The sequence below is a fragment of the Grammomys surdaster genome, unplaced genomic scaffold (genome assembly GCF_004785775.1).
Source record: "Grammomys surdaster isolate TR1022 unplaced genomic scaffold, NIH_TR_1.0 324, whole genome shotgun sequence".
NCBI classification, from domain to species: Eukaryota; Metazoa; Chordata; class Mammalia; order Rodentia; family Muridae; genus Grammomys; species Grammomys surdaster.
Window position 1 is genome coordinate 900628 of NW_021604743.1, and position 24078 is coordinate 924705.

The 24078-nt window shown below is 46.9% G+C and overlaps 1 protein-coding gene and 1 long non-coding RNA gene across 4 annotated transcripts in view; both read right to left on the reverse strand.

The window, feature by feature from the left end:
• Positions 1–267: 267 nt before the first annotated feature.
• Positions 268–5643, reverse strand: LOC114630010. 2 transcript variants are annotated; one of them, XR_003712750.1, is made up of 4 exons: positions 5214–5643; positions 3576–3873; positions 1646–1800; positions 268–553 (listed from the first exon to the last, which is right to left on the reverse strand). It is a non-coding gene; the product is annotated as an uncharacterized LOC114630010 (long non-coding RNA). The 2 variants fall into 2 exon arrangements; XR_003712751.1 differs by lacking the exon at positions 5214–5643 and having other exon boundaries at positions 3576–4067.
• Positions 5644–8046: 2403 nt separating this feature from the next.
• The window catches only part of Kif3c (kinesin family member 3C), a 36917-nt gene continuing 20885 nt past the window's right edge, over positions 8047–24078 (reverse strand). Inside the window, exons 2-9 of one of the 2 annotated variants that reach the window (XR_003712752.1) lie at positions 22069–22170; positions 21427–21549; positions 21002–21120; positions 20227–20343; positions 10377–10485; positions 9537–9709; positions 9178–9352; positions 8047–8695 (exon numbers count right to left, since the gene is read on the reverse strand). Coding sequence is in view for 1 of the 2 variants with exons in the window: in XM_028778095.1 (XP_028633928.1) it covers positions 9256–9352; positions 9537–9709; positions 10377–10485; positions 20227–20343; positions 21002–21120; positions 21427–21549; positions 22069–22170 (840 nt within the window). In the remaining variant the exon portion in view is untranslated. Of the gene's footprint in view, positions 9353–9536; positions 9710–10376; positions 10486–20226; positions 20344–21001; positions 21121–21426; positions 21550–22068; positions 22171–24078 lie in introns of both variants that reach the window. The other variant, XM_028778095.1, reaches the window with a different exon arrangement.

Genomic DNA, 24078 nt, shown 5'->3' on the forward strand with positions numbered 1-24078 from the left:
CTGCCTTGGCTCCGGAATGCACGTTTTAAATTCTGTAGTCCACTCCCTCTCCACCTCTCCACCCCACCCTGAGTAATAGAATAATGTTCCTTTGTAAGGCAAATTGAGTGGGGGTGGACTCAAAGCTCTTGCTGCCCTTCCTCTATCCCTATCTCTTCTCTCCCTCCCCTCCACCCCCCACCTTCCCTCTGCTAGCCTTGGTTAGTATCCAGGGCCTCCAGTTCCTGGGAGAGTCTAAACACCAAGAGTCGTAGTCAGTTTACCCCATTCCGTTTTCTGCACAGACTCCTTTTTTATTTTAATTTTTTCCAATTCCTAACAGGAACAAAATGCAGTCAACATACGTGTTTAATTTGGCAGGAAGAAAGGGCTATGAACAACTGTAAATTGTCAAAACAGCAGCAGCTACCAGCCTTGATGGCGGTAGTAGTGAAGAGAGAAGCAGCCTGCTTTGCACATCAAAGAGGACTGTCACATCCTTCAGCTGAGGGTGCCTACAAGGTGTAGAAGAGGAATCACTGCTCCAGGGTGAGCACAGCAGCGTTCACAATTCCTATGAAGAGAGGGGGGGTGCCCCTAAATAGCAAGAAGCAGATCCGTTTTTCTTTCTAGAGATGACATTGAAATTCTTGCATCAGCCAAGAGAATTTAGAGGTCAGGTTTTTTGTTTTTGTTTTTTTTTTCAGAGACAGGGTTTCTCTGTGTAGCCTTGGCTATCCTGGAGCTTGCTCTATAGACCAAGCTGGCTTCAAACTCAGAGATCTCTGCCTGCATGTGCTGAAATTAAAGGTGTGTGCTGTGTCACCCAGCTTGAAAGTCAGTTTTAATTTGCTTTGCTGGCTAGTTCCCTGAGGCCTGGATTGTTTCCCTTGAACACCTACTGCGTCCTGCTGAGCATCTTCTCAATTCAAGGCCACTTCAATTTCCTCTGAGTGTTCTTTCTCAGTGATGTTTTTTCTGTGTGACTCCCTAGATAGCTAGCTAGCTAGCTCTCTCTCTCTCTCTCTCTCTCTCTCTCTCTCTCTCTCTCTCTCTCTCTCTGTGTGTGTGTGTGTGTGTGTGTGTGTGTGTGTGTGTGTGGTCTGTGTGTATGCAGGCAGGGCATCCACCCCTAGAGGCTAGAAGTTAATGTAAGATACCTACTCTATTACTCTCCATCTTTATTCTTTGGGATTCCGTCTCATTGAAGCTGACTGATGGTATACAGCAGCTGGACCAGCCCTGGGATGGTCCTTTCTCCAGTCCCAGCTCTAGGATCAGTGGTGCATGTAGCCTGGCTTTTGATGTGGGTGCTGGGACTCAGGCTCAGGTTCTCATGCTTGCGGCACAAGCACTTTACCTACTGAACCATCTCCCAGCTCTAGAGGGCTCTTGAGATCTTTCTATTTCTTTTGGGGGAAGGGGATATTTTGTTGGTTGGTTTTTCTTTTTTATTAATTTTTAATATTTTTATGAGTGTGTGTCTCTTTGTAGGTGAGTGTAGGCACTCTGGGAATCCAGAAATGTTGGGTCCCTTGAAGTTGCAGGCAATTGTAAGCCACTTGCTGTGGGTGCTGGGTCAAACCTGGATCCTCTGCAAGAACAGTCTCTCCAGCCACACTGGTTTTCTTGAGACAGGGTCTTACTGTATATGACCTAGGCTTACCTGAAGTTTGCTATGGAGATCAATTTTGCCTTGAACTTGCAATGATCCTGCTTCTGCCTTTCCAGTGCTGGGATTACAGATGTGGGCCACTGTGCCCTACTGAGATTATTCATTTCAATATAAGTAGTGCTTGGACCACAGTGTAAGAAAAATACCTAGGAGGATGGAATAAAGTGCACATTAGACTTTTTTTTTTTTTTTTTTTTTTTAGGTTTTTCCAAGACAGGGTTTCTCTGTGTAGTCCTGGCTGTCCTGGAATTCACTCTGTAGACCAGGCTGGCCTCGAACTCAGAAATCTGCCTGCCTCTGCCTCCCAAGTGCTGGAGTGCTGGGATTAAAGGTGTGCGCCACCACCGCCCGGCTCACATTAGATTTTTTAAAAAACTATCCTGCATCATGGAGTCAGTGTGGTCAAGAGCATCACTGTGGGCCTGGAGTGATGGCTCGGTGGATAAGAGCACCTGCTCACCTTGCAGAGGTCGAGCACTCACACTAGGTAGCTCACAACCTCCTGTCACTCCAGTGCCAGATGCTCTGATGCCCTCTGACCTCCCGGGCATCTGCATACATATGGTGTACACAGACTCATGCAGGCACACACACATACATGTAAATAAAAACAATTAATGTCAGTTGTGGACAAGCACGTAAAAGTGCTTGCTGCCAAGCCTGACGGCCTGAGTTCAGTCCCTAGAACCCTCATGTTAGGAGAGAACCGACTTCCTTCAGTTGTCTTCTGACCTCCGGACACATACACACACACACAGTAGAATTTAAAAAAAACAAAACATCAGTGGTGCTGGCTGCCTGGAGCCTATCCCACCTACCCCACTGCCACTGTCAGCTTCTTCATCTGTTTCTTTGTTTCCAGTACTGAGAGGATCAGACCCAGAATCTTGCTACCTCCCACCCTCTCTCAGTGGTAGCTTCAGCCAACATATCCTTATGAGAATGCTGCTGTCCCTGCTACTGTCACAACCGCCCGTTCACGTGGTCACTGCACCTGGAACTCTTGGAGTTCTCGTCCACATGTCACATCCCTGCCTACCTGATCCAAACCTCTCAGTCAGTCCTGCCCCCGTGAACTGGGCACTAGGACTGAGATCCTGTCTCAGGAGCCTGTGGCTAGACCACATCAGCAGGAAGCTGCTGGCAGATACATTTTCTATCATGCTCATGTAGTAAGCTATTGTTTTCCTTGGTACCCATGGAATAGAGAAGTAGCAGGCTGTAGAGGAAAAATACAGGCTTTGGGGTGAGGAGGATAAGCTTCATCACTGCGTGGACAGATAAAATTCAGTTTCCCCAACTCTCTTCTGAATGCAGAATGACCATATTCCTGACCTGGGAGGAATACTCAAACTTGTGTTTTAAGTGTGTGTTAAGGGTCCCAGGTCTCAAACCTGGGACAAATGGCTGAAGTGCTCATTAACATATCAAAGTGGATGCTGGCTGCCAGGTTCTCCCAGCATCCCTCAGCCGCTGTTACAGGGCCCTCCTGATTGGCATTCCCTGTCCCCTACCCTGAACTCTTCTGCCCAGGTATTTCTCCCTCCTAGCTCTTCTGACCCCTGTATAACTCAGCCATTTTGGCTCTGCTTGGCCCCAGGCTGCCCCTCTTGGTTGGTGGTTCTTTTCCCCTCTCTCCTCCCCCATCTCCTCACATGTCCTGGCTCAGGATTAAGGGTCATGTTCACTCTAGACTCTCCCAATGTCTCTGGCTCTCCCTATGCTCTCCCCTTATCCACAATAACCCTCTTCCACCATACCCAGGAGCAGTCATGCCCTTCTGTAGCATGACTTTTGGGGTGCTTTAATGGGTTCTATGATCTACTACTACCCTTCCAACCCTTATTCCACCCTAATCCTTTCCCACCCTTCAGTCGTCAGGTAGGAAAGAAAAAGGTTAGAGAGGAAGGGGGACACAGACCTTTTAGACTACTTCCTGCTGATTAGGCTCAGCAGGCTCCTTGGGGCGAGTCCAATCTCAGTCATCAGGATACCTCCAACCAGAAATTCAGCAATGCAACAAGAGCAAAAGCAGCAGCAGCAGAGGGAACAGCAGCTGCCACAAGCCCTCTGGGGCTCTCACATTTATACCCTCTCAAGAGTCCCCAGAATTCCAAACATAAAATATATGCAGCTGGCAAAAATCACGCCCTCATAGAGCACAAGACAATCACAATTTAGAGGCTGTAGGCAGTCTGAAGCAACTCCATAACTCACACCTGGAATTAGGACAAAAACACATTTACATAACTGGGATTTTTAAGAAACCAAAATTCTCACTATATTTTTTTTTTTTTTATTTAAAGAGCCCAATGTAACCCCTGGGAGAGGTCTCCAGCACCAGAGTGACACTCAGCCTGAAGCCTGGGAGCTTGGGGGCTGGAAGTACAGCAGCAAGAAATACCTTAGAAACACTTCAGTGCCCAGACTGCTCACAGCCGCAAGAAATACCTTAGAAACACTTCAATGCCCAGACTGCTCACTGATGTTTCTGCTTGGTGAGCTAGGGCACGAGGCTTTGGGTCACTACTTTTCATTCCCTCCAAGACGGACAAGATGCTTGTTTTGAGTACAGTAGGTGGAGCACGGCCTCAGGCATGGTGCCTGTGTGTTCTCTCAGTGGGCTCCACCCAGTTCAGAAACTAAGGTTTGTATTGGAATTCAGCACTCCCCATATGCCAGACACATGCATGTGCTTTCCATGACTTTTTTCTGTCTAATTCCTGACAGCTAATCTGAGAATCCCCTACCAATTCTGAGGTGAGCCATAATTCAGAACTAAGTGATTGAAGGCTGCTATGACAGAACCTGAACAGCTGCTCCACAGCCATGGCACAGACCTTCCAGAAGAGCATTTCTACCTCTTGGGCAGATGAATTCATATTCTGTCTCTCCATCTTGTGTGTGTGGGAGGAGTGATATGTGCATGTATGTAGAGGCCAAAAGTGTCTTCCTAAAGCTTATCTTCTCCTTTTTGAGAATGAATCTCAGGCTGGTGAAATGGCTCACTAGATAAAGGTGCTTGCCACCGAGCCTAATTACCTGAGTTCAATCTCTGAGACTCACATGGTAGGAGAGAACTTACTCTGTCCTCTGATCTCCAAATGCATGCCTTGACACTGAGCAAAATAAATAAATAAATAAATAAATAGGCACCAAGACAGATAATTGTGGGATTTCTCACTAAGCCTGGAGCTCACATATTCAGTTGGACTAATTAGTAAGCCTCAGATACCCGCTTCTCCCCACTTCCCCAGTGTTGGAATCACAGGCTTGCGCTGATGTATGTAGCTTTTTATGTGGGTGCTAGGGATCCAGTTGCAACTTCCCATGACTTTACTGACTGGGCCCTTTCCCTTTATCCTCTCTCAATTCAAATCCTCTCAATTTGGATCATATGTTACAGCATGTATGGGTGGGTCTGTGTGCCCCTACTCTAGCACAGATGTGGAGATCAGAGGACAACTTGTAGGCATCAGTTGTCTCTCCGTACCATGTGTGGGCCCCGGGGATCCAGCTTTGGTGGCAGGCGCTTTGCCCACTGCAGTCTCTTACCAACCTAGTCTATCTATTATCTTTTTCTTCCCATGCCAGGAATGGAACAGTGCCTTGAACATGCTATGCAAGCCACCAGCTCTACAGACATCCTTTCATTGAGCAGTTATTTCTTCTCTGATGTTCTGATCGCTGCAGAGGCCTCCAAATACTTTTGAGCCCTTGCTGAAAAAGCTGGAGAGAGAGGCAAACATGAAGAGGGAAATGGAGGATGGAAGAGGCAAAGGGAGAGAAGCAGGCAAGCGACTCCACAATGATACTCATTCCTTTATTGTCAACTGTATTAATCTCAACAGGGCTGGGGCCTGCAGGCTGCTGGCAGCACCAAGCTAGGGTGCATTTCCACTTAACAGAAAGGCCTCCATCCTAAACCAAGGGGACAGAGGTTAATGCTTTATATATATTTATATATTTATATATTACATATGTCCCAGATAGTCATTGTATAGAGTGACAAGAATGGGCCACTGTGTGTAACTTTAATTAAAGGCCATAGCAACAGACATAGAAATTTGATCCTAATTAAGGCCCTTACTTTGTCAATCAAATGTCTGATACAGTAAAAGAAAAAGGAGAGAGACAGAAACTGAGATCCAGCCACTCCTAGTAGCCCTGTCCCCAGGGTATCTTACATTGAGTGTGGTGCCCCCTGTACAGATAAACATAAACATACACATAAACACACATGTACAATACCATAGGCAGGAGCACCTCCTCTGACCACACCTTGGGCCCAGCCTTTGGCTGTGGTGCTGAAGTGGGGTATATTGTGCTATAAGACTGTGAGAGTGAGCCAGACAATGTGGAGTCAGTGTGTCCACGTGATGAATGGGGTGACTCATGCAGTTTCATCTACAAGTGACAAAGAGGTCAGGGGGAGGTCCCTCAATGCCCAGGTCACATCGGGAGAATCTACACACAGCTCCTGTCCCAGAGAAAGCCATACTCTGATTTAAATCCTGAGTGTCAAATAATCATAGGGCTCTGATGGGAAACTAGGATTCCTTTGAAGGACAGACAACCAGAAGGCTCAACCATTCAGTCCAGTAGAATAGCAGAAAGCACAACAGTGCAGTCAAAGCAAGTGATCGCCAGACAGGACCTGGAATGGTGCGGGATGGGCTTATTTCCAAAAGAAGGAGAACGACCTGCTGCCCTCTGCACACGAGCTTCTGGCAGATCTGTCAGTTTCATGCCTTACCTAAGTAACAGACCTGCGTATAAGCCAGGGGAGAGGACTCCAACAGTAGGGCACTTGAAATCCTAACTTCCTGTTTTCTCTCCCTAAATTTACCCACCACCAGCCACCAAAATATACATCTTGAAAATAAATCGTCTGGGCGGTGGTGGCATACGCCTTTAATCCCAGCACTTGGGAGGCAGAGGCAGGTGGATTTCTGAGTTCGAGGCCAGCCTGGTCTACAGAGTGAGTTCCAGGACAGCCAGGGCTATACAGGGAAACCCTGTCTCGAAAAACCAAAAAAAAAAAAAAAAAGAAAATAAATCAATAAATATTTGGCAGTATGATTTTTAGTATTAAGAGAATTTCTTAATTTTTTAACTTAGTTTTATACTTAATAAATAATAATTAAGTAGTATATTGTTAAATGTTGAAAGCAGAAATTACAATTCCTTATACAACAAACTGTGTGCTCATCAGCGGCTTCTGAGTAGCTTCAGGACTTGGAAAAGGTTGGATTGGACTAAGCATGGTGATACATACCTGTAATACCTGCACTCTGGAGGCAGAGGCAGGAAAATAGCTGCAAGTTTCATCCACTCTGATCTACACAGTGTGTTCCAGGCCAGCCAGTGCTATACAGCCCCTGTCTCAGAATAAAACAAAGCAATACAAAGCAGCAGAAATAGACGATTATGAATTTTTTTTCTTAGGGGCATATCAGAAACACAATTAGGGAAGGAATCCAAGTTAGTTGTAGAATAGATAGAACTGGATGGTTTTAACTTAAACTTTTTAATTTATTTATTTTCTCTTTTTTTTGCTATGGAGTCAAGGAGGACCTCGAACTCCTGATCTGTCTACCTTCATCTCTCAGGTTCTGGGATTAAAGGTGTGCATGTACCACCAAACTCAATTTAAACCCAACTGTAAGAAGCTTATTTCGTCTTTAGTTATGTGTGTGTCTGTATCTGTAGGTGGGTATGTTCATGTGTGTGCAGGTCACTGCAGAGGCCATAAGGGAGTTCCAGATCCCCTGGAGCTACCTGATGTAGATGCTGGGAACCCAGCTTGGGTCCCTCTGGAAGAGCAGCAAGCGCTGTTAACCACTGAGCCATCTCTCCAGCTTTGCATATCTTTTTTAAACAAAGTTTCAGTTTATAGAATGGGCTATTATCACTGGCAATTCTTCTACCTCAACCTGAGTGACTTCAAACAATTTTTGTGGGATTGCATATTTATATATATACATAAAGATATTTTAAAAATAAAGACTGGGTATCATAGTTCACATCTATAACCCCAGCACCTGGGAAGCTGAGGCAGGAATGCCTCAAATTTGAGGCAAGAGTGGGCCACAGAGCAAGTGAATACTACTAGCAAGTCAGGACTACACCTTTAAAAAAAAAAAAGCAGAGGAAACAGCCAGACATGGCTCAGCAGTTAAGAGCACATATTGCTCCTCCAGAAGACCTGAGTTCTAGTCCCAACACTCACGTCAGGTGACTCACAACCACCTGTTAATTCCAGCTCCAGTGGGTCCATGCCTCTGACCTCTGCATTCATGTATGTAGACACACATGGTTTAAAAATAACAAAAATAAATCTTAAAAAAATAAGTTTTATCTTGCATGTAAAAAATAAAGGTCAATGAAAATTAACTTTTTAAAATAGAAATTTACTTATCACTTGCAGTACCCGGAGACATTTGGGACGGTCACAAAGGCAGGCGAGGAGGGACCAAGTCACACAAGTAGTAAAGAATGGATTGATTTTTCAACAAAATAGTGCCCCCCCCCAAGGATGTAGCTAAGAAATAGGGGTAATAGGTTAATCTGGCAAAGATTGGGCCTGGGTTTGTTTCTTGTGTTAGCTGGAGGCACAAAGCGAAGGATTTTGTTATCTGCATTTAGTAAGGGGTGGAATGACACTGATTCTTTCCACTGTGGACTGAGACCTGACAGCTTCAGGGAACAGTGATCAGGGCAGGAAGAAGCCACACCTCACAGGAGGAGAGGTGATCTGATGGTTTGTTCTCCAAAGAACCTTCTTGGAGGAGAGAAGGAAACCCAGGGGACTGAGGATAGATTGCCCCTGATGACAGACAGTCCATGTGTGTTCCATTTCCTGTAGGTCTCATGGTGGCAACAACTGTTTGGTTCACAATTCCCAATCCAAGGGCAGAGAGGGCTGGCAATGAAGTGGAGTTGGGAAGCCATGAGTTCTTGCCAAGGCTGGAGAGCCTGGGATGAGTCTTAGTGAGGCTACTGAAGTCGTTGGGAAGGGGCCTTGGAGGCTGGAAGAGCCTAGAGCCCAGAAAGAGGGGAGCAAGGCTCAGTCCACCAGGAGTGCAAGCCCAACACTGTTAGGACACCTCTCGCCCTCAGTGGACACCAGCAGTTTCCCAGCCCCAGAAAGCATCAGGGGCTGCTCACTATCACACAAGATGGAGACTGTGGACTTGGATGGGTAAAGGAAGCACTGTCTTCTCAGGCACTAGCCATCTTCCCTCTTGGGGGCATCTGACATAAGGAGCCTGGGGCCTGACTGAGATCTTTCCCCAGCCAGAAGAACAGGAGGCTATGCTGTGACCATGGCAGGCCCAGGTAGCTCAAGCGAGGGGATCTCTCCTCACTAATCAAGCTCCATGAATAAATAACATGAATTAAATAAAGGAGGCACAGAGAACAGGCAGAGGCACCACCTGCCAGTTTCCTGCCCCTTCACACACACTAGTACACACACTAGTTCACACACACACACATGCATACATATCACACACACGCACCAAGCATCAGATGGGATGAACCATGGATGGCTGCCCTGTCCTAGGAGTCTTTATGATGGGCAGCCTGACGGAGGGGTGTCAGTCATGGTCTACCACTGTTGCAGGGTGCAGAGGAGCAGAGGCCACGGAGGCATGAGCTGTGGAGGGTGGAGGAGGCCGCTGAGGACTCTGGCACCTGTAGAGAGGCAATGAGATGGGCCAAAGGAAAGATTAGGGAAACCAGAGAACAGAAATTAAAGCTTTTTCTTCCCCCTCCCCACTCTCTCTTTGATTGCCACTCAGACCCTCTTCAGCCTTGACCGAGCCATGCAGTCCTACTTCCTAAGCTCAGGGCTCACTCTGACCACGGTTGTACTAACCAGGATCTCGACTTTCGCACTTTAGACGTGGAAGGTCTTTCCAGAAAGCTGTCCAACCTCATGAGCCTCTCCATGTGTAGTATTCGTGGATCTTGTTCTTGGTCATGAGAAAATTCCATCTCAAAGATAGCCGGTGGGGACACATCCAATTCCAAAAACATTATATTCTCAGCCTGTGGTAAAAATAATACATCAGACATGGGCAGCAGTGTTATCTTCCAGGCACTGGGTCTTAAGTATCATAAATAGGATGGAATACTTATAGAAGTCATCGGTGAGGGTTTCTTCCTTCACTCTAACCCATATAACTCTCGAATAAAAGACACAAACCTGGTATAGCTTTATTAATGAGCTGTAATCCCTAACTGCCAGGTTCTGAGCTATTCTAACCTACATCCCAGCCATAGACCCTGTGTTACTTGCCAACTGAGTCTTGCTCTGTTTGCCCCGCTCTGTGCATATCCTCAAGGTGTTTTTCTCTTGACCACATACTCTTGGTCCATCCTGCCTCATGGCTACCTCCTTCTTCCCTTATCTTTTTCCTTCTCCTCATGGTCCCTTCATGAGACTCCCCCTCCCCCATCTCAGGTTCCACCTTCCTCTCCTGTCCAGTCACAGCCTCAAGCCTTTTATTATCCAATCATCAATAATTGGGGTCACATTGGTCAATACAATGCCCATGTCCAGACTGCAACCTATCTTGGGGCACAGAACTCAGCATCTGAATACACAGCGCACAAGACCAATCCCAACAGATACTAAGAGAGAGAGCACATGCTGTAAGCATTCCTTCTCCTTGGGTTTCTCTTTCTTCCTGGTTTCTACTTCCCAGCTTCTTACCCTGTATCTGGGATGGGACCCCATTGCCATGGCAACACGAGCATACTGGCTGATAGGTCTCTTATAGCCCACTGCAGAAGTTGGACGCTTCTTCATTTGGCTGTTATTCCTGTAAGGAAAATGGGATATTAGAGTTTATTGTTGGTTTAGTGGGCTATTACCTGTTTTGAGACCAGGTCTCATACAACCTGGGTTGGCCTTGAACTCATATAGCTGAGGATGATCTTAAGCTATATCTTAAGCTTTCATCAGTTGAGCCTCCTGTCTCAACTGCTAAATGCTAGGATTATAGTCCTAAAACACCACACTGAATTAGAAGGGATTTCCTCAAACACAAAGTAAATGGCATCATTAGGAATCATGACCCAGGTAGCTGGGAGGCCCTGTGTGCACTCCCGGCTCTACAATTTTCTTATTCTAATACAACCTTACACCGTAAACTGGTGTAATATAAGGAATCAACATATCCGCCTTTTGACCTAATTTTTCTCTCTCACAATAAAAGGGCTGATGGAGCTGCAGTTAATCCCCAGAGCCTCTGTACAGTGGTTTGAATGAGAAAAGCTCATAGATTTGGATGCTTGGTCACCAGCGGGTAGCACTATTTGAAAGGATTAGGAGATGTGGCCTTGTTGGAGGAAGTGTGTCTTGGGGAAGAGGGGTCTTGAAGCTTTCAAAAGCCAGAGCCAAGCCCAATAGCACTCTCTTCCTGCTGCCTGCGGATCCAGATGTAGAACACTTAGCTGTTTCTATAGCACCTTGTCTGGCCACCATGATGATAATGGACCAAACCTCTGAAATTGGATGGACAGTGGTGGCACACGCCTTTAATCCCAGCACTTGGGAGGCAGAGGCAGGCGGATTTCTGAGTTTGAGGACAGCCAGGGCTACACAGAGAAACCCTGTCTCAAAAAAACAAAAAACAAAAACCCAAACAAACAAACAAACAAAAAAACAAAACCTCTGAAACTATAAGCCAGCCCCAATTAAATGTTTTCTTTTATGGTCATGGTGTCTCTTCAAAGCATTAGAACACTGACTAAGATACCATGTAAAAATAAAAAGGCAAAGCATGGCCTCATACACACACTTATAACCCTTATTCTAGAGACATAAAGACAGGAAGACCCCAACCAGTCAGTCCTGTCTAAGTGGTAAGCTCCAGGTCAGTGAGGGATTCTCACTCAAAAGGTGGGTGGTGCTTAGTAATGACACCTGAGGTTATCATTTTATCTCTACAGGATGTACACACATGTCATGTGTTGTTTTGCTTTATTGAGACTGAATCTCATGTAGGCCAGAGTGACCTGGAACTTACTACATAGCATATAGGATGACGTTGAACTTCTGATCCTCCAGCGTCTACTTTCTGAGTGCTGAAGTTCGAGGTATACGGAAATACAGGCAGTGTATCATGATGCTAGGGACTGAACCCAGGGCTTCACGCATGAATAGACAGTAGTCTACTAGCTGAGCCATACCCATCTCTCTTACTTTCTTTTCCTTCTTTTTCTCTTTCTCTTTCAGTATTATGTTACCATGGCTGGTCATCATCTTGCCTCTACCTGCCAAGTTCTGGGTTATCGGCATGAGCCACCACATTCACCCTGTTCTGGTTTTATGCTACAGCATCTCGCTATGTAGCTCAAGCTGACCCCAAACTCTTCATCATCCTGTAATCTTGCTCGTCCTGTCTCCGTTTCTGCAGTGCTGGAGTCACAGGCATGAGTCCACACCTGCAGACTTCGCCCCTCAGCAGCTTGATGAATACAACATATTATCTGAATCCCTCAAAACAAATGAGCCGCAAACAAAAAACAAGAAATTGATGTACAATCTAAAAACCAAGGGGCGTAGGTTTGGGAGTGAGACAAGAGCTGGGTTTGAAGGCTGTCTTGTCCCCTTTCATCTTGGTCACCTGGGAAAAAGAGTTTTCTATCCTGGGCCTCCAACATGGCATCCCCTCAGAATTCCTGAGATTCATGAAGACCAACAGTGCAGTGTGTTGCAAGAGCGACCACAGGGCTTCAAATTAACTCCATCTGCCAGTTCAAGTACTGATACAAAAAAAAAAAAAAATGAGCAATAAAAAATTCAGTAAGTGGCACTGGAAGGCAGAAGACGGGAAGGGACCACAATAAGTCCCAGACAGGACACTCTGTCCTTGCATAAAAACTGGCTGTACAGAAACCCCAAGGCTAATTTGCATTCTACAGCAGGAATGAGAAGTTACATTCAGTGCAGGGAGCGTGTGTGTGTGTGTGTGTGTGTGTGTGTGTGTGTGTGTGTGTGTACGCACGCACACTCAGATATCGAGTGTTTTCCTCCATGTTGGCTAGTTGCATCAACTTGACACAACCTAGAGTCACTGGAGAGGAGGGACCACAACTGAGAAAATGCTTCATCAAGACTGGGCCATAGGCATGCCTACAGGGCACTTTTTTAATTAAACCATTGTGGGTGGTGTCATCCCCAGGCTGATGGTCCTGGGTTCTATAAGAAAGCAGAGTGACCAGGCCGTGAGGAGCAAGTCTGTAAACAGCACCCCTCTAGGACCTCTGCATCAGCTCCTCTCACCAGGCTCCTGGCTCCTGTCCTGACTTCCCTTGGTGATGAACTGTGACCTGGAAATGTAAACTGAAGTAAATCCTTTCCTCCCCGACTCGCCTTTAGCAAACCCTCAGGAGTCTCCAGCGCTGGGATTACAAGATCAAGATACACACACACACACACACACACACACACTAACTACTATGCCTGGCTTTTTACATAGGTGCTGAGGATCTGAACTCAGGTTCCCATGTTTGCCACTGACAGAGTCATCTGTCCAGCCCTGAGAAGTAAGTCTTCTTTCTTTCTTTCTTTCTTTCTTTCTTTCTTTCTTTCTTTCTTTCTTTCTTTCTTTTTTTTTTTTTTTTGGTTTTTCGAGACAGGGTTTCTCTATGTAGCCCTGAATGTCCTGGAACTCACTCTGTAGACCAGGCTGGCCTCAATCGAACTCAGAAATCCGCCTGTCTCTGCCTCTGAAGTGCTGGGGTTAAAGGCGTGCGCCACCACAGCCCAGCTGAGAAGTTAGTCTTAAATTTTAGTTTACCATGCATACTAAAAAGTGCCCAACCCCACTTAGTGGTCCCAATTGGGCCTCTTTACAAATGAAAACAAGAAACAAGAAGGCTCTCAAAGTCCTATTTCCATTTGTTCCCAGGGGCTATAGGAAGCCAGAAAGGCTAGGTGCCAGAGAGGCAGCCTTAGTGACAGCCTTGCACACAGGCAGAAGTGCATCATCACCACACAGAGAAGAAAGTGGGAACATCAGGAAAGTAATTAATCAGTGAAAAGGTACACTCCACATCTCTTTGAATTTTCTAACATGTTCCTAAGCTATAGATGAAACAGGGAGACAGACTTAGAAAAGCCAAGTGCCTTTTGTATCTCAGGTCATACAATTATCAACCCCAAAAATATGAACCTCCCCAAGTACTCTTTTTATGATTCAGTATTGTCTCTCATGGGTGCATGTGGAACATGCTGGGGCCAGAGAGAGCCTTTGAAAATGCACACCCTGGGACTAGGACAGGGCTAAGCGGGCAGAGCAGCGGGTCAGTGGGAACTGGCAGTCCGACCCAATAAACCTGCCAGGGTTATTCTGGGTGGCATGCATGGAGAAGAAGGGGCTGGGGGAAGGGAGTCTATAACTGGGACACCAGGCATCCATCCCTTTTCTGCCCAGGCCTACTTTCAGGATCGATCCCTATGTAGTAAACAGGCTGTGGCTGATAGCTAAGAGCCAGGCTGCAGCTCAGTGGTTACCCATACCTCCAAAAGACCCAGAATGACAGTTAATATGTTCAACAGATCCCAGGCTCCTAGGACACCCCCCACACACACACACCAAGCTGACTAACAGCATAACTTTCTCTTTAATATTAAAACCCTGCCCCTGGGGCTGGAGTTGTAGCTCAGTTGGTAGAATACTTGCTTACCATGGACAAAATTCTAAGTGCCATTCTCAGGACTACATACATATACCAGGCCTGGAGGCAGGGGGGGTGGGGGGGGATACTCCTGTAATACTAGCACTCAGGAGACAGAAGCAGGAAGAAGTTTGAGATCATTTTGGCTACATAACAAATTCAAGGCCCACCAGCCAGTCCAGGGGGCTACATGAAAACTTGGCTTTAAATTTAATAGAAGGGGGGCTAGAGAGATGACTGTGGTGATGAGTGCTCACAATTCTCCTAGAGGACCCAGGTTTGAATCTCAGAACCAGCATGGGAGCTCACAACAGTCTGTAACTTCAATTCCCAAGAATCCAACGCTGTCTTTCTAGCCTCTGTGGGCAGCTGACACACAAGTGGTACTGACATTCGTGCAGGCCAAACACCTATACACACAAAGTAAAAGTAAATAAAAATACTAGTAATAAAATTGGAAACTTAACCTTGAGCTCCATCTGAAAAGTGCACACTGTTCTCACTGTCAGCAGTCCCTCTCTTCTCTTAGAGATTTAAATTATGTGTGTGCTGTGTGTATACATGTGTGTGTGCAAGCGTACGCACAGCTGGAGTTACAGACAGGCATTGTAAGCTGCCTGACACAGGCTGGGCTCAAACCCAGATTCTCTGTAAGACCAGCACATACTTTTGACTACTGAGCCATTTCTCCAGCTCCCTGCTGCCTTTCTTCTCTTACTCTGAAAACAGGCATCCAGCATCTCTGGACATGCCGTCCTGGTCTTCCTTCCATACACACCCAGTGCTGCCGATGGGACTTTTCTGTGTCTGGTCCCATTTTCTCCTCAGCTCACCTGCTCACCTTACTTTACAGCCCTGTACATCTGCACTTCACTGTCCTCTTCCTCTCGATTCTCACAAGCCTGCAAAGCTTTCCTTAAAGTTTGTTTGTGTTTGCTTTTTGAGTGGGGTCTCTCTGTATAGCCCTGGCTGTCCTGAAACTCAATCTGTAGACCAGGATGGCCTCAAACTCACAGAGATCCACCTGCCTCTGCCTCCTGAGTGCTGGGATTAAAGGCGTGCACCACCACTGCCTGGCAGCTTTAGATTTTTAAAAATTATTTATTTGGGGGTAAGGGCACAAAAGCCATGGCCCCAGTATGGGGGTGAGAGGACAATTTGTGGGAGGAAGTCTCTCCTCCTACATTGTGGTCCCACGGTTCAAATGCAGGCTTGTTAGCAAATACCTTCATAAGCTGAGCTATCTCGCCACCATCCCCTATCATACATCAAATTTTTTTGAGACAGGGTCTTAATGTAGCCCAGGCTGTCCTGAAACTTAGAATGCAACCCAGGCTAACCTTAAGCGTGAGACAATCCTCCTATCTCAACCTCCAGAGTACTAAGAGTACAGCTGTGAGCTACCACACATGACTTGAGGAATGTTTTTACCAAGATTTTAAAAATAAAGTTGCCTCTGCAACAAACTCAGTTTAGCTTTCTTCCCTCCTGTGGGGAAGAAGGAATGCTTGCCTGAACCTGGAGCCAGGAGTGGTAGCTCATGCTTATGTCCAGGTGCTTGGGAGGCAGAGGCAGGGGGATGTGGAGGGTGTGAATATAGTTCAGATGGTAGAGTGTTTACCTAGCATGCATGAAATCCTGAGTTTGATCCTAAGCGCTGTACAAACAGGCACTGTGCCACAGGCCTATGCTGTCAGCATTTGGGAGGTAGAAGCAGGAGACTCAGAAGTTGCAGGGCATCTTCAGTTACATGAGGAAGCTGAGGCCAGCCTGTGATTCAGAAGATTTTCAAACATAAACAACCCGTCACTCCTCAAATCGAGACCAAATAAAAGTTGGGGTCTAAATGTAAAAAGTCAACATCTAAACAAAAGCAGCGAAGAATGGCACTTCCTGGGGAACGGACACAGCCCCTTCCTTGGCATCTTCATCAACATGATGACAAGCCGAGTGTTTGTTGACTGGCTACTCTATGGCTGGGTCAAGTCTGGGCGGGGTGTGTGTGTGTCTCACACCCTCATATATATCCCCAGCACTGGGGAGACAGAGGATCAGGAGTTCAAGGTCAACCCTTAGCCACATGCTACATTCAGGGTTCAGCCAGGGCTATAGAGTGAGAGGCTAACTTAACTAAGTAAATAAATCAGTAACAGGAGTTTCTCAAAGTCGAATGGGGTAGCATGTGCCTGTAGTACTAGCTCTTTGAGGAGCTAAGAGAGGGGAATCCTTTGATGCCAGGAGTTTGGGGCCAGCCTGGACAATGTAGTAAGACTGGTCTTTAAAACAAAGTCAAGCCAAACCATCTATTTCCTCATGTGGCAAGGTAGACACCAAGTTTCAGAATTTGTGTGTGTGTGTGTGTGTATAATACATTTTATTTATTTTATTGATGCATTGCATGTGCACACATGAGCATACATGTGATGCATGCGTGCCAAGGCATTCATGTTGAGATCAGGAGAATTTGTGGGAGTTGGTTTTCTCTTTCTACCTTGTGGGTCCCAGGGACCAAGCTCGTGTCCTCAGATTTAGCAACAAGTGCCTCTGCCTGCTGAGCCATTTCATCAGACGCCAAATTCAAAATGTTTTCATTCCAAGTCCAGTGTCCTTCAAGTGTGCCGTGATGATTTTGCTAAGAATCTATCATGACTGTGCTTGCAGAGGCTACAGTGCTGAAGTCACTGTAACTTTGTGGACTAAGCCAGGTGCTATGTGCCTTTGCCAAATGTATAGCCCTTAGAAGACACTCTGTCTATAAATGGGGATGCTTGAACTGAACCCAGGCCCTCAAACATGCTAGCTCAGTGCCTATCACTGAGTTTAACCTCTAGTCCTAAAAGCAAAACAAAGAAGAAATTAAACAGGCATGCTCACAACCTGGCATAATCTGTAAAACTTGTTTTCAAGGCAACTTGAACCAAAACTATGACAGTAAAAGAGAAAAAAAGAAGGACTTCCCAAATAAACTGACATAGCCATGTCCAAACATTGTCCCACGGTAACAATGACCCCTTGCTTTGGAGAGGGCCCTGGGCAGGGTGATTCTTGTGGCTGTAGTCAAAGGAGGGTTGCTGCTTCCAACAAAAGCCTTTTCCTAAGGGACAGCACAGCCTTAGGTAATTTGTTTCAAACAATGTCTCTCTACTCTGTGCAGTCTTCAGTGTTCTCATCCCAGAACATCACAGGCTTCAGCAAAGCAAAACAGCCCACAACTTGAACAATGCTCTAATGGTGAGAGACAGGGCTTTTGTGTTTCCAGCCCTGCTTGACTCATGTTTTGTGAGTTGTGGGAGATGTCTGGGAAGGGAAGGAGGGAGAGTCCTTTCACAGCCTCAGATTTCAGAGCATCTCTGTCTCACAGAAATCCATGGTCAAGGCCTTCCCCCTCCCAGGCTCCAATTGTAAAAGCAGAGATCATGGGGACAGATGTAGTCTGGAGATGGGAGGTGGCCCCCACTTCCCTCTGCCACCAGCCCACCCTCTGGGCTTCTCTGTGGTCTTATATTCAAAGCTGGGATTTTGATGAGGAACTGTTGTTTTCTTTATTCTAACACCAACTGCTCTCAAAATTAAAAAGAAACAAGGAATGGGGTATTGGAAGGCAGCTTGATGGTTAAAAACACTGGCCACTGCTCTTCCAGAGGACCTACATTAGAGTCCTAGCACCAACACAGTGGCTCACAGGGGATCCTGTGCCTTCATCTGGCCTTTGTGGCCACCGAGAAAGCATATGATACACAGACATACAGGCAGGCAAAGCATACATATAAAACATAAAACTACTCATATATATAAAACATAAAACTAAGTTAAACTAAAGAGAGAAAATAATTTTTTAAAGAATTGTCTCGCTCTCTTACTCTCTTGCCTCTAGCTTCTCCTCGCCCTTCCTCCCTTCCCTTCCCCCTCTCTCCACGTGGTCATGGCCGGCCTCCACTTCTCTCTCCTCTCTCTCTCCTCTTTCTCCACCATCTTCTCCCGTTTCTCTCCCTACCTTTGCCCTCTGCCCTGAATAAACCCCCTCCCCTTTAAAAAAAATTGTCTCAATTGTATGGGGTTGCACACTCCTGCAACCCCAGCCCTGGGAAGCCTGAGACAGAGGAGCAAGGCTAGCCTGGGCTATGTAATGAGACCCTGTCTCAAAAACAGAATCAACTAAGTATGCTGGCTCATGCCTGTAATCCCAGATTCAGGAGGTGGAAGCAGGAAGATCAGGAGTTCAAGGTCAGCTTCAACTACATAAAAAGGGCAAAAAGGGCTGGGGATATTGCTTAGACAGATACAAGCCTACCTTCATGAGTGCCCAGCTCAAACACACACACACACACACAAACACACACACACACAAATACAACTCATAAAGGCAAACTAAAGAACTAGAAGTTTTGGAGGAATGAGTAGCTTTCAGGTTTTCTAATACCGAAGAGAACTCTTTCCTTCTGTGACTTTCTTTGCTTAAGAAAGATAATGGGGACTGGGGAGATGGCTCAGCGATTAAGAGCACAGATTGCTCTTCCAGAGGCCCTAAGCAACCACATGGTGGCTCACAACCATCTGTAATGGAATCCAATGGATTCTTCTGGTGTGTCTGAAGACAGCTGCAGTGTATTCATATAAATAAAAATAAATCTTTAAAAAAAAGAAAAGAAAAGAAAATGGAGTACTGGGGAAATAGCTCAACTGCTAAACTAAAAACAAATCAATAAATAAATATCCCTTCTCAATTCCAGATCAAAGAAGATTAAACAGGCAATTAAATATAATAATGATCTCAGGGCTGGGGCAGGGAAACATCTGTAAATTACAAAATTGGGGAATTGGAAAAAACGGAATTTAACCTATATAATAGAATTCTCTCAGTATGAAACTTCCTAAAAGTGGCCATTGTACTGTGGAGATGGAAGACAATGTTTTGTTTTGCTTTGCTTTGCTTTTGAGATAGGATCTCTATACACAGCCTTGGTCTGGCCTGGACTTTGCTAAGCAGACCAAGCTGAACTCAAACTCAAAGTGCCAACACCGAAAGGCCATTATTCATAAATTTGCTATTTCCAACTTTTATCACAATGTGGTGAGTAGGTTCACTCTTTCGGAAAGCAGATAGATTAAACAGGCATGTAATGCACTTAGACACTACCGACCTCGTACTAGCTTCCATCCCAGCTCTGGGGAGGATCCTGCCCTGCCATGGCAGTAGCATCCCTAGGATACAGAGAGTAAAGAATCTCCAGAGAAGTACTGTCCCTCCGTCACTGTACACAGATTTGGTCCAGCTGAGTGAGGCACTCCATCTGCTCTGAATATTCCACCTCGTTCTGCACAGCTACCAGCAGAGGGCGCTGCATACCCAGCTAACTGATGCAAAGGCACCTAAAGACTCCAGGCACTCCAGAGTAGAAACAGGTGGAATTGCTGAATCCCCCAGCTGAGAAGCTAGAAAGACTGCAGCAGGCCTCTGTGGTGCCCAGGCATGACACTTCTCAGTCTTTTCCCTCCGGACCACAAGCTCAAAAATGTCTGACTTACCTTCGGCCTGTATTCTTACAACAGCAGAGCTGGGCAAATATTAACAAATGTTGCTGTTTCTGGCAACCAACAAAAGCATGCAGAAGTAAGCAGGTGTTACACTGGGGGCTGAAGTGCCGCCCACACAAGCCCCTCTTCTCACAGGCTCCCTTCACACCCAGATCACTTCCTTCATGAAGACCCATTCAGGTTAGATCCTGGCAAAACTCATCCTCCAAACACACCTCTTAATCCACCCCCAAGCCCCAAACATCTGTCTTTCTGCAGCAGGGTCTCAAGCCCCTCACCACTCATGACCCTGGGAGAGGCTTGCAAGTCCCTGGGTCCAGACAAATGCCAGAGGGACTCACACTCCAGCTGGCACCAATGGCTGGAACTTCCACTGCTCCTCCTCACAGTCCAGGAAAAGCCGGTTCATGATCTTGTTCTTCTCCTCAGGGGGGATGAAGTTCTCAATGATGAGGTACCTGGGGGCAGGTACAAGGCAGAAATGGAGGGAGACAGGGAGAGATCTTGTCATAGGGGGAACAGAGAGGCGGGGAGAACAAGGGTGGAAGGGGCGCCACCGCCACAGAAAAATGGAACTTGAAGACCACGGCTTCTAACGCAGACTCTGGGCCCAGGGCCCTGAGGGTTATTCTCTACTAGCACTCAGCAAGTAGTCTGGCAGGGCAGGTGGAGCCATCAAACCAGGCTGAGGGAGTAGAACAACTTAAGAGCTGGCCTGTCTCATGAGCTCCAGGTTCAGTGAACCCAGTCTCCAAAATAAGAATTGTAGTAGTAATAATAACAATCGTCAACCTATGGCCCCCATATGCGAATCACAGGTGTGCATATATACACACCCTTAGGCCCAAAACACCAAAGACATACAAGCTGCATAGCCTACACCTGTTAACCCAGTAACTGGGAAGCTGAGGCAGGAGGATAGCTAAAAGTTTCAAGACAGCTTGAGCTACAGAGTAGGACCCTGTCTCCAAAAAAAGTGAAATGCAAACAAAAGAGGGGGACATGGACATGTGAGTGCATAGTCAAAATATGGCTTTCAGAAGAATCTCTTACAGAGGCCCTGAGGAATTGGGGGAGACTGTGGGGACCCAGAACCAGAAGAGAAGCCAGCCCTACTTGAGCTTGAGTTCCCGGGTCTGCTCATTCTGCGCCTCCTCCAGGTCCTGCCGCACGCGGATGTACTCCTCATGCTGGTCCTGGATCTCAGCCTTCACTGCCTGAAGCTTGGCATAGAGCTGTACAGGCATAAGTACACGTGGCTCAGAGGTGTCGCATCACATTCCCTGACCCAGCTACCAAAACTATGATTCATTGATGACTTCCAAAGTAGAGAAGTTAGCCCGGATCATGAGGATGACCGACCACACTGTAGACTGGAAGTGACACCCTGACACCAGATGCCTGCCTCCTGGCTGCACCCTACCCCACAGCCTAAGCAGTATAGTTCAGGGGTTGAGCAGTGGGGCGGGGCCTTTTAGACACATCCTCTTGGGGCAGGAGACCCTTAGGCAGCAGCCTGTTTACCCTGGTGCGCATCTTACCTTCTTGAGTTTCTTGGTTTTAACTTCCACCTCTTGCTGCAGAGACGAGTAGGTACCGCGTAACTCCATGGTCTCTTCATCTCGGAGCAGCATCTCCTGCTGCATCTCCCGCTCGCGGCGTTTCTAGGGTAAGGCACCGCAAGGGAGACTCACAAGAGAAAACCACGCCCACTGGAGGAGGGATACCGGAGCTCAGGGGCCGGCTGAGTCTGCCCCTTGAAGCTCCTGGCTTTACCATGGACACAGACCCCTTATCTCGGATCCTGTGATTACAGCTTCATCAGGTGTGGCCCTGTGTGCATGGAGGTCCCAGCCCTAAGAGCTGGCGGACATTACCTGTAGAGCATCATAGTTAATTGGTAACTAACTTGATGACTTAGGAAAGAGCCACACAGTTGGCAATGAACTCATCTCTGTGCAAGGCCCAGGAGTCTTGTGGAGGCTAGCTGCATGGGAAACTACCACTTCCTCTCACCCAAAGAGAGACCCCGAGCTGACACACCCATGGAATCCAAGCGACTTAGCTTACGTTTTGAATTATAATTCCAGGATTCCAAGTCCATCAGGGCTTACAGCCCCAGCCTTCCCAACACATGACCCCAAGGCCATATGCCTCAGGGAACCGGAAGCCAGCAGCCTTACCTGTTCCGCAATCTCCTGGCGCTTCAGTTCCAACATCTTCTGTTGCTCGTTGGTGTGATCCATGATGTTCCGCCCCCCAATGAGTAGCTTGCTTTCCATGGCCTGAGAACACAAAGGGGAGGTCAAAGATGGGACTGGCAAAGGACCATCGCAATTTCGGACTTCTTATTTGTTAGTCACAGGGTCTAGCCTTAAACCTATGCAGTGCAGGACAACAGTGCTAGATTGCAAGTGTGTTCCTAGCTTTATAGGTTTGGTTGTTTTGTTTTGGGTTTTGTTTATTTGTTTGTTTTTTGAGACAGGGTTTCTCTGTGTAACTGTACTGGCTGTCCTTGAACCCACTTTGTAGACCAGGCAGACCTTGAACTCACAGAGATAGGCCTGCCTGTCTCCCTAGTGCTGGGATTAAAGGATATACCACCACACATGGCCCTTTACTTTGTAGGTTTTTTTTTTTTTTGAGAAAGGATCTCACTATATAATGTTGGCTAGCCTGGTACTTACACTGTAGGCCAGGCTAGCCTGGAACTTGTCGTAATCATCCTGTTTCTGCCACCTGAGTGCTGGGATTGCAGGTATGTGTCATCATGCCTATTGACAGTTTAAGATTCTCAGCTTTAAGATTACTGTGGTAAGACCCACCTTTAACCCCAGCACTCAGGAGTCAGAGGCAGGTGGATCTCTGTCAGGCTAATCTAAAGAGCAAGTTCCAGGATAGTCAGGGCTTCACAGTGAAACCGTGTCTTGGAGAGAGAGAGAGAGAGAGAGAAAGAGAGAGAGAGAGAGAGAAAGAGAGAGAGAGAGAGACCCTCTTCCTCCTTCCCTCCCTCCCTTCTTCCCTCCCTCCCTCCCTATATGTAACATAGCCAGGGATAGCCTTGAATTTCTGATTTTCCTGCTTCCACTCCATAAGTCCAGTCCAAGCAGGACCACAGAGCAGAGACTCAGCTCCTTTTTCCTTTGATCCTTTTAGAAGACATAAGGGATATCCCTTGTAGCCGTTGGTGGGAATGATGTTTTTCTCTCCAGCCCCTAGGGCTATAGCACAAAGCTTCCATTGTGGACAGAATCCTTAAGGATGAAAAAGAGAGAGAGAACCCCTTTGGGAATATAAGGCACCTGATCTCTCCCATGGATACAAAGGAGCGGCTGGGTCACCATGCCTGCGAGGAGGGTGGGTGGCAATCTATTCCTGGCAGCCGAGCCCCAGATGGCATGCAGCAGGAGGAGAAATGGCTGTCGCTGGGCAGCCTAGCCCTCTACTGAGTAGTTCCTGACTCAGGAAGACAGCTCATCACTGGGGCAGCAGGAAATCTTGGTCTAATCTTGGGCTGCTAAGGAAATCAGAACAACCCAAGGGAGAGATTCCACAGCAACAGGGGACAAAATGAGGCACCAGAGGCTGCATGAGCTTTAGACACCACCTAAAAGACTCTGGCTCTGCCCACTAAGCGGGAGGCCCAGCCAGGCGCCCCCTCGGTCCTCACATCTGCAGTATGAGAGCATCACTTCCTTTCTGGACAGCTCACAAGCGCAGGTAGTACAATGTCAGGTGCTAAATAGAACCCTCAACAGAATGAACATCTCAGATAGGCGACTGTTCATCTCCTCATGTAACAAATGAAGAGGGGGGGGGAGCAGAGGGAAGGAGGGAGGGAGAAAGGATAACTAGTCTTGGATCACCAATGAGAACTAAGCGAGGTCTGCATCTCATGTTCCCAGCCTCACTGAGAGCTCCATGCTGTGTGGCGGCCCCCACCCCATCAGTGCCTTCAGCAGGTGCTTCTGGAACCCAGTGCTGACACAAAAATGGATTTGTACAAAGTGTGGCTCTATAAAATGCACCGTCACTGTGAAGAAGAGGGCACTTTCCTTGGGCAGCCAATTGCCCTCTGATTTCATCGCTGGCCTCTTGGAAGGTTGACATCACCTTGAGCCACTGGAAGAAACTGGCTGTCTCCCCACTGGAATTTGTCCCAGTGGAACCAGCTGACATGTCTGAGGGCTCTC